General features: G+C 33.7%; 1 protein-coding gene across 1 annotated transcript; it reads right to left on the bottom strand.

Moving 5' to 3' along the window:
* Nucleotides 1–944: 944 nt before the first annotated feature.
* Nucleotides 945–13666, bottom strand: LOC140434066 (uncharacterized). The gene is made up of 3 exons (XM_072522072.1): nt 13596–13666; nt 11940–12054; nt 945–2967 (listed from the first exon to the last, which is right to left on the bottom strand). The coding sequence occupies exons 1-3, from the start codon at nt 13598–13600 to the stop codon at nt 2779–2781; spliced, it is 309 nt and encodes a 102-aa protein (XP_072378173.1). The 5' UTR covers nt 13601–13666; the 3' UTR covers nt 945–2778.
* Nucleotides 13667–14730: the final 1064 nt, after the last annotated feature.

Genomic DNA, 14730 nt, shown 5'->3' with positions numbered 1-14730 from the left:
GAAAACAAAACTCCGGGTCTATAAAACAATAATCAGGCCCATAGTAAGTTATGGTTGTAAAACATGGGTGGTGACACAGAAATCTGCGAATGCATTAGATGTGTTTGAAAGAAAAATATTACGTAGGATACTGGGCCCAATAAGTGAAAACAACAACTGGCTAATTAGGTATAATAGAGAAATATACGAGCAATATAGCGAACCAACTCTAGCACAATACACTAAACTGCAGAGATTACGGTGAGCAGGGCACGTGGTCCGCATGCATGAAAATAGAATCCCCAGAAAATTACTAAATGCAAGAATGCAGGAAAAAAGACCTGTTGGAAGACCTAAAAAGAGATGGGAAGACGAAGTCGATGAGGATGCCAGGAACTGCCTGGGAACGCGTTAATGGAAAAACAGCGGTAAATCGAAATGATTGGAGAAGCCTGTTGAACTATGAGGCCAAGGCCCGATTTGGGCTATAGTGCCATTGAATGGATGGTCATACGGCACTGAGGTCTCAATCTGCCTACTCCTCAGTGTCGAGTGACGTCTGGTCTTATCCTGTGTTGCTGCTTTTATACCCTCAGTATGATTTTAAGGAGCTAATAAGAGCGACGGTTTTTGCTTTTTCGAAATCTATTTAATGACCTGTCTGAATATGATGTTGGGCTAGGGAGGACGTAGTATCAGAATGTTTTACAGATATAGAATGCTCATAAATACGGTTATGGATTCTTCGGTTTGTCTGTATAATGTATTTACTTGGGCAACTGAAACAAGGTATCTCGTAGACACCATGGTCTTCATTGTGGATTTGGTCTTTTATGGATCTGACGAGATTGGACAACTTGGAGTGAGTAATGAATGACATAAGGAAACAAGCCGGTACAACATGGGACAGAAAAGAGAATATTAGACAAATATATATAAACAGTTAAGAAGTAATAATAAAAGCATTAAATCGTCACATGAATATTTATTTACTATATTTTATTACAATTATTTATTAACAAAAATTAATCTCAATCATATGTGCAGTTAGGACAAAAAGATCAGTTCTCTGTAATGACAGCTTTTTGGTAGATTTATTTTTAAGATAATCTGAGCAGAACTCTATCAAATTTAATAAAATCTAGTATTTGTGAGGTAGTGTCGTGTTAAGTATAACGTTTGGTATATTCACAAAAAACTATAGAATAAGAAAGTTCTTGAAAACGTATGACTATGCTGAGATTCCATTTTGTTCATTTTTTTTTGTTTTTTTTCCCATAACATGGACTATTATACCAACACCAGTAGCAGACATCATCCAAAATTATATGAAATAATAAGAGTGGAGCAATATCAAACAAAATAGAAGAGGGAGAAATCGATTTTTTAGAAGGAACTATAAAAAAAATAAATAAAACAGTTGTTAAATTGAATGAAAAAACCTTATTAACACTAATACTGAAGACAAACTTGTTAGAAGCACAAAATTTTTCACAATCGAATTACAAATCATTCTAGTGGTAGTTCCAACACCAAAATAATAGAAACGATATCTGAAATGTCACTGAAAGACTCAACAATCTTGAAAATATAATTAGATAAACAATTCACATTGATTATGAATAAAATAAAGACGAAATTTTCTTTATTTTTGATTCGAAAATAATGACCTTCAAAGCATTTATTCGTGGTCAAAAGATTCAAAACTTAAACATCAGATAAAATAACATCAAATGATCAAAAGTTGAAAAAGGCCCTTTTTTACTTCACAAAACCTAGTTATATTTTTCAGCTTCCTGGATCAGTTTTTAAAGAAACTCAAGAATTACGCCAACTGGAGAATGAATAATACTGTAATTTGTAATAATTTATGATCAGCAAATACACTGTAGCAAAGAATTATTAAAACACCGTTCAATACATATCAAAGCTCTTTAGGAAGTCCATTCTAAGGCTAAGTATATCACAAATCAATTTTATATAGTGAAAAATATAGCAAACATTATCGTTTTGAGAGGAACATTAACAAAACTCTCAGTATACATAAAGAACGAATCTGATTTTTTGCTCACCTAAGCCGAAGATTCAATATATCTGTTACATAGAGTGCATGACATACTGGAAAGAATTTTTTAAGCAGCTCCATAAAAAGATAAGAATTTAGCGAGAAGATGAGAAAGAAACGATAAATAGAGAAAATACTACTATGGAAATCACATTATACAAACGGTAGAACAAGGCAGAAGTGTAGAAGGGAAGGTTTCAGTTACATAATATATTTAAACTTTCTAAACTGAAAGATAAAAACATAAACTAACAAAAGATGACAGGAAAGAGGAAAAATGTTGAGCCGCTTTTCTATGGATAAACTTGAGAATAGAGGGAGATACTACAGAAGATTTGAAGATCACAAACGAGTTAAACGAGTAATCAAATAAAAGAGTGGATTGACAGTATTTTTAAGTACGTTTAATTTTGGAAAGACAGCCAAAATAATGGCGAAAAACATAAGGTCTAAATAAGAATAACAAATAATTATACAAAAGAATTTGTTATCAGCATTTAAAATCACCACATATGTATTAAGTGGATTCCTAGATTTTGATACCGAAAATTAATAAAAATTCCAACATTTCTTGGCCTGCTATATGAAAACCTATACAAAGCACCTTATTCTGATTCAAACGTTTTAAAATAGTCAATAATAATTATTTAATATACGAAAATACACAAAACAAATTGTAATCTGCAATATTGAAGTACAGAGAACTGTTCCGAAACCGTTTCCTGATTTTATATCTAGCGGCCTTCGCGGTACATTTTCTGGCTTTCTTCGGATCCGATGATGGCGTTGGTAACTTCTGAGTTTCTTTTGCCTTGCAGTGGTAATCGGTAGGGGATGACGGGAACTTCGACGGGGATGATTTCTTTGGGCCGTAGCTGGGATGCTAACCAACTGGCTAGCTGGTGGGCACCGGGACTGGCCAACTAAGAAAAAATTATATAGAATAGAATAGAATAGAATAGAATAGAATAGAATAGAATAGAATAGAATTTATTTAGTCAATATACAAAAATAGTTTTGTTTTTGACAAGTCAAAGGAATAGTGACAATTTTTACATACACGCATATAAAATATTTGGGAATTTAAACGTTACAAACAGACATTTAATATTAACAAATTTAAGAAACGACAAACACACTAAACAAAAATATAAAAACATGAAATATCGTCATAATAGGTAAATACCCTGACCAAACTATAGTTTATTTTTATGAACGAGAGAGTAATTAGCATAATTTTAACTGGTAGCTCCGACCACTCCATGGGCGTGCTCAAGATTAATTGAAAAATTACTTTGAATAATTGTAAAAAATAAATGAATTATTTCAGTGTTATAAAGTGTTATGTGTATGTAAACCAAAGTGACCTCTTTTATCACACACTATATTAGAACTGACTGGCCCACATTAAAAAGGGTTTTAAAAAATTCACATTTTTTTTAATTTTTAAAAATTACAAAAGAGAAAAAGAGTTTTTAAAACCGTCTAAGGTATGTTAAATAGATGAATAAAAATATTAATATAAAACTTACAGCTACTTGTTACAAATCCAACTCAGATTCAGAAGATGAACTTTCAGAACCAAGATTTATAATAACTGGCTCGATCATTTTATCAGTAATATTGTCCAGCTTCCACATTTTTTCCTCTTCTTTAATAGTGTGATTTACTGCCTTTTCCCAGTTTTCAGGTTTTACATTATTTACGGCCTCCAAAAACAACTGTTTAACATCATGAATTTTAAAAGTGGTATTTTTTCTTGAAACTTCACTCTTTATCTGTGCCCATACCAGTTCAATCGGGTTTAATTCACAATGATATGGTGGGGATCTAAGTACTGTCATTCCACGATTTTTGGCAATTTCTTCAATTTCGTATTTTTAAAATTTTTCTTTATGAAGGGCACACAACGAATAAAGTTCCTTTCTTATAGATCCGGGATGGTACGTAATATTTTTTGAACTCAGCCAATTCTGCAAGTCTTTTTTTAACCACTTGGTTGTGGGCAGTCCTTCTATAAGTCTGGAGTGATAACTTGCATTATCCATTACTATTACACAGTTCTTAGGAAGAAGATCTATCATTTGTTCGAACCATTCTTGAAAGACATCAGCGTTCATGTCTTCATGGTAGTCACCGGTACGAGTTGATTCAAAAGTTAATAAACCACCTTCAACAAAACCGTCTGAACTGCCAATGTGTACTATTATCAGCCTGCGTCCCTTTCCTGATGGTGGGTTTAAACCAGTAGATAAGTTATTTACAAAAGCGTGCCTTTGACTTGTAACAGTTTCATCCTGCCAAAATTTATTTGGTGTATGACCCTCGTTGATCCATGTTTCATCAAGATAAAATATTTTTCTTTTTTGGTTTCTCATTTCCTTTATGGTTCTTAGAAAATGTCTTCTCCATATGACAATATCGCTTCTTTCTAATAAAATAGACTTTCTGGGATTCTTTTTCCAGCGGAAGCCTATTTCTTTTAAAAGTTTCCATAACGTACTTCGACTCATTTCTGGGTAATCCTTATCATCTCGAACTGAGACAAGAACTTTATCCAATGTTGGAAATTCTTGTCTAAAGAATAATTCATGCACTTTCCGTCGAAGTCCTTCTTTAAAATGATATTCTATTTGAAATTTTGGTTTCCCTGGAGCATTACGTGGCATTTGAAAACTACCACATTTCTCTTCTTTAATAACTCTGTAAATCGTAGATTTCCCAACACCAAGTGTACTGCTAACTAACTCAACGGTCTCATCAACACTTTCACATAAACGTTTGTCTGTAAATGATTTAAAACAATTAAATATTAATGTTTTTTCATTAAATGTTAAAGGACCAATTTTTCGGCGTTTACACGGCACTTCCAAATTTTCCATAACACTAGTATACACAATAAACTGCACCTTGCAACTGAAGTACCTACTTTTAGTGAACTGTTAAGAATTTTGAATACGCCACTTGGACCTTCCTACAAAATAGAAAAACCCACTATCACATTTTCTGTGGAATAAGTTTAGAAGGTAATTATCTAGTCAATTACTGTCGTAGATTCCTGGAATTAAAGAATTAAATGTTTGATTGTTGAAACCCTTACTTCGTGGAATGCACTCATTTCAGATAAAATAAAACGTTTTATTTTATCTAAAGAATTAAACTTTATTTTGCAAATAGGTAGGTACTTATTAAACTTTTATTGGTTATAAAACCAATAAAATAAACATCTTACATTTCTTGCAAATTCATTAGTACCTGTTAACCTCCATCACTCCGACACTGGCAACCTTATTTAGGGATTAGTAACCCTCACAACTATTGTATTCTATTCTGCTCCAACCTTTATACCTGGTGGTCATAGTCAATTTAAAATTGTTTTCCTATATACTTCTGTAAACTTGTTGACAAATATCTGTTTTTCATTGAGTCACCCGTATCAACAGTTTAGGGATTTGCATACATAATTTATTGTTTTATTACTCTCTCATACATAAAAATACACTATAGTACTATTGTATTAAAGCTGGACTTAGGTACACTGTTTTTGAATAGAAACAATGTTTTAAAAAGTTTGATTTGATTTTAAGCTCAAACGATGATAAATTTTTTACTTCATTTTTTGTTGTGCTCTAATAGTATCTCTAGATCTTGTATCTTGATCATGGAAGTTGGAGTTTATGTTAAACTTACCTTTGTTGGCATGAGCATGTTGAGCATGGTTCCTTGCTCGACTGGAACACGTGAAGTGATTCTTGTCAGTTCAAACGACACAGACCAACTCATTGTCGTTTGAACTGACAAGAACCACGTGACGTGTTCCAGTCGAGCAAGGAACCATGTTGCTCTTTAAGTATTAACATTTACAACCAATGTCATCGACCTAGGGTCGCATTATATTTTAAATTTATAATATTCTTCTTCTTATGGTGCCTATCCGTTACGGATGTTGGACACTAACATGGCTATTCTGACTTTGTTGACTGCTGCCCTGAAAAGTCCGGTAGTGGTTAAGTTAAACTATTTTCGCAGGTTATGCAACCAGGATATTCTTCTTCGTCCTGGACCTATTTTCCCATGCACTTTACCTTGAAGTATGGTCCGAAGTAGGTTGTATCGCTGTTCATTGCGCATTATATGGCCCAGGTATTCTAGTTTGCTACGTTTTATGGTTATGACTAGTTCGCGCTCTTTACCCATTCTATGTAGTACTTCTTCGTTGGTAACTCTGTCTATCCAAGAAATCCTCAACATGCGTCTATAGCACCACATCTCAAATGCTTCGAGTCTCTTCAGTGATGCTTCAGTTAAGGTCCATGACTCCACGTCATATAAAAGAACGGAGAATATGTAGCATTTTAGTAAACGAACTTTTATTTCCAATTTTATATCGTGGCTGTTAAAGATTTTTTTCATTTTGACGAAAGCTGATCTTGCCTTCCCGATCCTTATCTTAGTTTCCGTCGATTGGTCTCACTGTTCATTTAAGTTTGCACCCAGATAACAAAAGTTGGTGATTTGTGTTATAGGTTGTTTGTTGGTTAACTAGTAATTGGTCAGGTGGTATCCTATTTTTGCTTATAACCATGTATTTGGTTTTTTTGATGTTAAAATCAAGCCCAAACCTGCTATTTACTTCTGCCACCCTGGAGACAAGTGTCTGCAAAAATGACAGTATCATCAGCGTATCTTATGTTGTTCAATCGTTCTCCGTTTATAAGTATTCCCTCATCTATGTCCGTTAGCGCTAGGTTCATAATGTGCTCTGAATATGTATTGAACAATAATGGGGACAATATACATCCCTGTCGCACACATCTTTTTATCTTTATGTCGTCTTTAATTTATAATATATAATTATAATTCTCTCCTCTTCTCTCCTCTATTAATTTATAATATATAAACCACATATATTGGTGTCTCCACTTCAGTTTTTGTGTTAGCTACAAGTGCTAACAGAATGCACTGAGGATGATCTGATTCAGATTGAAAACGTTATGCATTTATAATTTTTGGACGACACTTTTAACAAGTTTTAATAAAAAAAATTATATTTATATACAAATATAAATAATATAATAATATAAAAATATAAATATACAAATTTGAAGTTTTTACTTCTGTATTAGTTTTTTAACTATGGTATACAGCTAACTACTGGGATTTTCCCATTAATTTTTAAAGTGTGTTCTATCCAAACCTAATTCACAGTACGTGTCTAGCATATAGCCTGAATCGCGTTGCTGAGACTATACGACTATACTTATTAATGAGTTGATAAAAAATGGGAAACATTTTTTCATTACAGATCCTTTAAAGGTGAACTTTTTAGAGAAAAATTGCCTAACACTCCTATAATACCTGAACCAGTGTTAACTCGGTTGGGTACATGGTTAAATGCAGCTGTATACTATGAGGAATACGAGCCCTTCCCATATCAGTTGGCCCACCTATGGAATTTGCAGTTTAAGTCGATTACCATAAACAAATTATAATCTGCATGTTTTTATAAGTTCCCATATTGATTACTATGGCATTTTTATTAATATTTACCTTATGGTTTTTTATTTATTTTCAGCAATAAAAAAAATTCACTAAACCTTGGCTATGCATTCACTTATGTCAACATACGTTAATTTTTTCATAATTACGTTAAATCCAGAGGTACTGTAAAGCTTTGTTTTACACATTGTAAAGCTTTTTGCCGTTTGTGGATTGTATAATGGGTCGAGGTTAAGTTATCGATGAGAAAATTAGTTATGATTATTAGATTTTTTATTATTGTATCATTATTAGATTTTTTAATTCTGGAAAATCAAATTCGGAAATCGCAAATATGTTGCAATTGTCACGCTATAGTGTAAGAAATATAGTCAGAAGAAAAACCTACAGGTTCGGTCGTCACAAAACCTGGAAATGTATGAGAAAGTAAAATAACCGAAGCAGATCGAAGGGCATTAAGACGCATTATAGTAAAAATCGACGAGAAAATTATATGGAGTTAAGCGTTTTATGGAGTGACGTTATTGGAAGACACGTTTCTAAATCAACATGTCACTGAGAGGCCCACAAATTAGGATTTGGTACTTACAAAGCAAGTTTTATAGTTGAAAATATTAGTACGAATTGTTTTTAATAAATTTCTTATTATTTTAGGCAAAGGAAAAGCAACTTTTAACATTACAACAAAAGAAAGATACACTAGATGGTCAAAAGAGCATAAAGATGGGACTCAGTCGCAATGGGATTCAATACGATGAAGTGAAGAGTCCAGATTTGAAGTGTGTGTAGGAGACAGTAGGAGTCGCGTCATTCGTAGGAAAAATGAAGCTTTCCATCCCGACGGTATGAAGAGAAAAGTCTAGGCGAAGAAGACCAGAGAGATATAGACTCATTCTGGAACAGGATAAGGGAAGATATTGAGTCAGCAGCACAAGATGAAATAGGAACAGAAACTTGTACCCGAAAAAATCACTGGTTTGACGATGAATGCAAAGACGCAACACAGAAAAAAAATGAAGCCTATGCAAAAATGCTTACCCGCCGAACTAGAACAAGTATAGAGAATTACCAGACAAAGAGAAGAGAAGAAAAGAAAATACACAGAATGAAGAAACGAAACCACTTAAAAAAGGAACTTCAATATATAGAAAACCTCAACAGAGAGAAAGAATTCAGAACATTCTATAAGAAAGTTAACATCAACAGAAAAGAATTTAAGGCAAACACAAATCAATGTAGAAGTTTAAATGGCGATCTCTTAACAACAAGAACAGACGTACTAAACCGATGGACGGAATATTTTAACCAGATACTTAATATAGAGGAAGAAGAAAACCCGGAAGACGAAAGCTGCGAGGTAAGCGGAGCAGACGAGAGGGAGGAGGATCCACCAACGATCCTGGAAGTTAAAGATGCTGTAAACAAACTAGCCAGAAACAAATTACCCGGAATAGATAATCTCCCAGCGGAATTATATAAAGAAGGTGGCCACGATATCATAATAGCGCTACAGCAGCTTATAAAAGAAATATGGATACAGAAGTCCCTTCCCAATGATTGAAATATTGGAATACTTTGCACCATACACAAAAAGGGAGATATCTTTGAATGCTCTAACCATCAAGAAATTACGCTCCTAAATGCAGCGTATAAAATATTCTCCAATATACTATGCCATCGTATGGCACCATATGCAGAGCGAATAATAGGACAATACCAGGCTGGTTTCAGAGGTGGTAAATCAACAATTCATCAGATTTCAACCCTAAGACAAATTCTAGAGAAAACACTGGAATACGGTGTAGACACGCACCACATATTTATAGACTACAAGGCAGCCTACGACTCTGTAAATAGAAGAGAATTGTTTAGAGCAATGATAGACCTAGGAGTACCAAATCAGTTGGTAAGTTTAACCAAACTAACCCTTGAAAAAGTTGAATGCAAAGTACGAATCCAGGGGAAACTCTCTGAATCTTTTAAAACAAATAACGGGCTACGTCAGGGAGACCCACTCTCCTGTATACTATTCAATCTAGCTCTGAAAAAAGTAATACGTACGTCACAAATCACAACTACCGGTTCAATATATAACAAATCTGTGCAAATTTTAGCATGTGCTGATGATATCAATATTGTTGGGAGAACGGAAAACGCAGCACGAGAGGCGTACGTAGCATTAAAGGAAGCGGCTACAAAAATGGGTTTAATAATAAACACCAATAAAACAAAATACATGAAAATAGGTACGCAACCACAAACACTACGGCCACTTGTTATAGAAAATGACGTCATCGAAGCAGTTAACGAATTTGTATACCTGGGAACGCTCGTCAATACTGAAAATGACACTACCGCAGAGATAAACCGCAGAATTTGCACGGCTAATAGATGCTATTTTGGGCTTAATCTCCTTTTTAAATCTACAGTTATATCAAGAAATACAAAAGTAAAACTCTACAAAACAATAATACGCCCAGTCCTAACATACACAGATGTTTCGAAAGAAAAATACTAAGGCGCATCTATGGAGCGGTAAATGAAAACGGTGTCTGGAGAAGACGATACAACTTCGAACTCTATAGGATATACCAGGAACCAGATATCGTAAAACACATAAAGATAGGACGTCTGAGGTGGGTAGGCCATGTAATGCGGATGGAGCAAACCTACCCAGCTAGAAAAACGCTCCTTGATAGACCTCTTGGTCAAAGAAGAAGAGGAAGACCCAGAACAAGATTCCTAGATAACATCGATGAAGACATGAGAAATATGGAAATACGTGCTTGGCCGAGGAAGGCGATGGATAGGGACGACTGGAGAAAAATTCTTGGGGAGGCTAGGACCCACACAGGGTTGTAAAGCCAAAATGATGATGATGATATTAGTACGGATTGTTTTTAATAAATTTCTTATTATTTTAGGCAAAGGGAAAGCAACTTTTAACATTACAACAAAAGAAAAATACACTAGATGGTCAAAAGAGCATAAATATGGGACTCAATCGGAATTGGATTCAATACGATGGAGTGAAGAGTCCAGATTTGAATTGTGTGTAGGAGACAGTAGGAGTCGCATCATTAGCAGCAAAAATGAAGCTTTCCATCTCGACGGTCTGAAGAGAAAAGTCAAATTTACTGCATCTGTCATGACCTGAGTCAACATGTCGTCTAAAGGTGTGAGAAAGTTACATTTTATAGATTGGACTGTAAACACGGACAAATATTTGAAAATTTTAGAAGAATCTCTTTTACCGATTATGGAATATCGTTTAACATCAGCGGAAGATTATGTCTTCCACAACAGGACGGCGCAAATTGCCATACCTCAAAAAGAGTTTAAAATGGATTGAAAACTATGACATACCACTTCTGAAATGAGTTTATAACAGTCCTGACTTGTCTCCAATAGAGACTTTGTGGCGCGAAATGAAAAAACTTTGAGAAAACTTCCAGCTAGGTCCGTCAACGAATTGAAAGAGAAATATGGGATTCGTTTACATTAGAATTTTGTCAGAACTTGGTAAAACTATGCCTCGAAGAATTGTGGATGTCATTAAAAATAAAGAGGATGTAACTCAGTGGTAAACTTTCACATTTTTTTTTTTAATATTACATATTCTATGCGTTTTTTTTAAATTTATTATTATTGTGTTTAATCAATAGTTTTCATTACGTTATAAAATATTTTCTATAATTCGGAAATTCAAAAATGGTCGATATATTAAAACTTCTAACATTCTAAAAAACTAAAAAACAATCTAACGTTGGACCAACTGATATGGGAAGGGGCTCGTATATCGAACATTTTAAAAACTTCCTATTGGAAATTCAAGATACTGCTATCAAATTTATATTCATTATTTTACGATATTCTTTAGTATAGAAACACTTAAAATAGTTGATGAATCAGGTATAAAACTGAACAATAAAGGTGGGACTCCAGGTACTATTTTTAAAAATTCATTAAGGAATTAAAAACAAAAATTTTTTTCGGTAAGACTTCACTTAAGACGTATTTAGTGTCTAAAACTATACAAAGATTTGCAAAAAAGAATGCTTCATGTTGCAGAGACAGTGTCAAGAGAGAAATTTATTTTAAGAACTGAAAGAAGGAAATAAAACGATGGCAACTAATTGATTACATAGAATCCATGTTAAATTTTCGTTTATTGATAGTTTAAATCAAGATCAGTCACCGTTTTTTGTGCGATAATTATCTAATATAGTTGTAAAACTATTTCCTTGTACTATTGCCATATTATCTACTATATTTAAAGGGAATTAATTACAATTTTAATTAAAAATACGTTTTTTAAAGAAATTTATATTTATTTCCCATTAAACGTAGTAGATAATAAAAATATCTGATATTTGCAGAACTAAACCTAACTTACATCTCGCTCAATGTATCTGTAGTCTTCTCCTGGGAATCCTTGCACCAGAGAAGCGGTTACGTAGCAGAAAAGAAGAGGTAAAAGTATTCTGCTATTTGATTTTTCGGAGACACACCTATAAACAGAAACGAACAGATTGTTATACTATTAGATGTTATGAAGATGGAACAGAAGGTTAGAGGTATGGCAGGTATAAAAGAGAGGAAGATAAGTATATATAAAAGGTAGCAAAGCACGCTGTAGATACTGCTATGAAAACTACATATCGTCTATACAGCTGTATGAAGACTTGGAAACATCCGAGAAGATGAAAAGGTTATAAAGCGTTGCTAAAGGAAGGGACAAGGCATCAAAGAAATTGACCCAATTGAGGCAAATTAAGAGTGTGGATGGAAGAGTATTAAGAACCGATATTGAAATAAAGCAAAGATGGTATGAGTACTTAAGAAATTTGCTAAATGAAGAACATCAGAAGAGAGACAGAAGATGCATCACCCCAAATGAGAACGTAATCCGTGGATAGTGAGAGATGAAGCAGTCGAGGCGTTAAATAGGATGAAGAATGGTAAGGCAGTAGGAATACTTGTGTAGGTTTGGAAGACTCTATGAGAAGAAAGGGTTGATATTTTGTGGCAAACGATGAGTAGGACATATGAGGAAGAAACGACCACCAATACATGGAGAGAGGGTGTGATGGTATCATTGTATAGATATAAGGGGGACATTTAGGACTGATGGAAGAAGGGTAGAGGGATAAAGTTTATGTCGCACAAAATGAAAATTTGGGAGAGAACTATGTAGTGAAGATTAAGTAGAGAGACATTGATAGGAGAAAAACAGTTAGGGTTTATGTCAGGAAGGAGGACAAGGGATGCCTTGTTTGCTTTGAAAGAGTTGATCAAGAAATACAGCGAGAAGAATAGAGAGCTACATTTGGTATTTATAGATCTTAAGACGGCGGTATGAAGTGTGGCCTGTAAAGAAGATTTAGGAAAAGAAAATGAAGATAGCTGAAATGAAAATGTTACGGTGGATGTTGGGTAATACTAGAAGGGACAGGATCAGGAACGACCTGATTAGGGAAAGAGTCGATGAGATTAGACCCTCAAATAAAGATTCAAGAACAAAGACTGCAATGCTTTAATCATAACAGATGTAGAAATAAAAACGGTAAAACTGCATCTACAATCTCCGTGGGACAAAAGATAGAGCTATTAGAAGTTAATGGAAAGAAAGGTAGAGGAAAACCGAGAAGAATATGAAAAGACTGAGTTTAGGTGAAGAAGATGGAGAAAAATTAATGGAGTCGAGGAGTAAGGAACAGCGGTCCCTGAAAAAGGAAAGGCGGAGGAAGAAGAAGAAGACATTAATACTGGTCAGTTGTTGATTTCCCTCATTACTGCATATGTAATACTATAAAAGTTTATAAAAATTGTGCCTGGCAAGTAGTATTAGAGTGAGACATGTACCAAAGAATTTATGTCACAAAAAGATTTATGGACAAGAAAATATATCCCAGATGCAAAAGAATTTTTTGGCACACATTAAGTAATATTTTGAGTAGATAATAGATAAATAATATAAAAAATATATATAAAAAAAAATATTGATTAACTAAGATATTAGAACAAAAAATATTAAAACAAAACTTCCTACCTCATTTTTGCAATGTATACTTAAAACACTTCGAGTAGAAAAGAATACTCTAAACTGAATCCTAAGGTTTTGTGAAGCTTTTTAAATAGTCAGCAATAAGCGATTGGGAACGCCTTTTCCTCCGATGGAAATCTATTGTTTTGGACATTTCAATGACATCTTAATAAAGATATTCCTGTTTTTCCTCTAATATTAAAATATTCTTTTGTCAGGTTAATTTAGTTTCTGGCATTTACGTCACGAACACGGCAATAACAAAATCTGAATCCGAGAATAAGTTTAGAAGATCGATTATTTTGTTTTCGCGGAAATAAGTTCCTTATGTAACATAATTATAACCCAAATGTAAAAGGCGAAATGAAAATTATCTATCAAAAGAATCTGGGAACATAAAATTGGAGTAAATTTCCTGATATCGATAAAATTATAGAATTATAAGATGGTCTTAGAGGAGAAAATGGAAAATATACTCTCAACTTTCACCGACACGAAGAACGGGCACCCTTACAATTTTTGACGAAAATGCTCTAATATTTTCTCGATATTCGTTTCTTCATACATCTTTTCTAGTTTTATACTTGATCTTTTTATCCACATTCTACTCCATAGCTTTTCTCTAAATATTTTCCTGAGGACTTTTTTTTCTCGCACTTGGAGTATGACTTGTTCGGATTTGTTAATTGTATGTGTTTCACTGGCATATAATACTATAAGTCTTGTCACTGTCTTATACGAGAATATTCTTATCTTAGCTCTTCTAAAAACTTGTTTAGAGCAAAAATACAACGATTACCAGCCATAAGTCTCGCTTGGATTTCTTCTTTTACATTTGATCTCCTGGTGAATGTCGCTCCTATACTTCTTCAAATTAATATATTTTGCCTTCTGTGGTTATTGTTAGATATGGTTGTCCTTGTATGTATTCTAGTTCTGTCGATTCCATATATTTGGTCTTTTCTCAGATAAAATGGAAAAGTTAGATAAAAAAATAGAAAACTTAGAGATATACAGATTGTTTAAGATAAATCTTGTATTAATGTCTATGATTTTCTTAGAGACATTGTAGCATCATAGATATATTGTAGCATCATAGATATATTGTAGCGACATCTGATAGAAAAATCGGTAAGATAGT

The sequence above is a fragment of the Diabrotica undecimpunctata genome, chromosome 2, assembly GCF_040954645.1.
Source record: "Diabrotica undecimpunctata isolate CICGRU chromosome 2, icDiaUnde3, whole genome shotgun sequence".
Lineage (NCBI taxonomy): Eukaryota > Metazoa > Arthropoda > Insecta > Coleoptera > Chrysomelidae > Diabrotica > Diabrotica undecimpunctata.
Note: the sequence above shows the minus strand (reverse complement) of the source record. Positions and strands in the feature narration are given on the sequence as shown.

What these genes read in the sequence shown, in the direction of transcription:
- LOC140434066 (XM_072522072.1), bottom strand. An exon ending in ACAGATACATTGAGCGAGAT is followed by an intron (nt 2,968 to 11,939) that starts GTAAGTTAGGTT and finishes ATTTTTTCTTAG; the next exon opens with TTGGCCAGTCCCGGTGCCCA.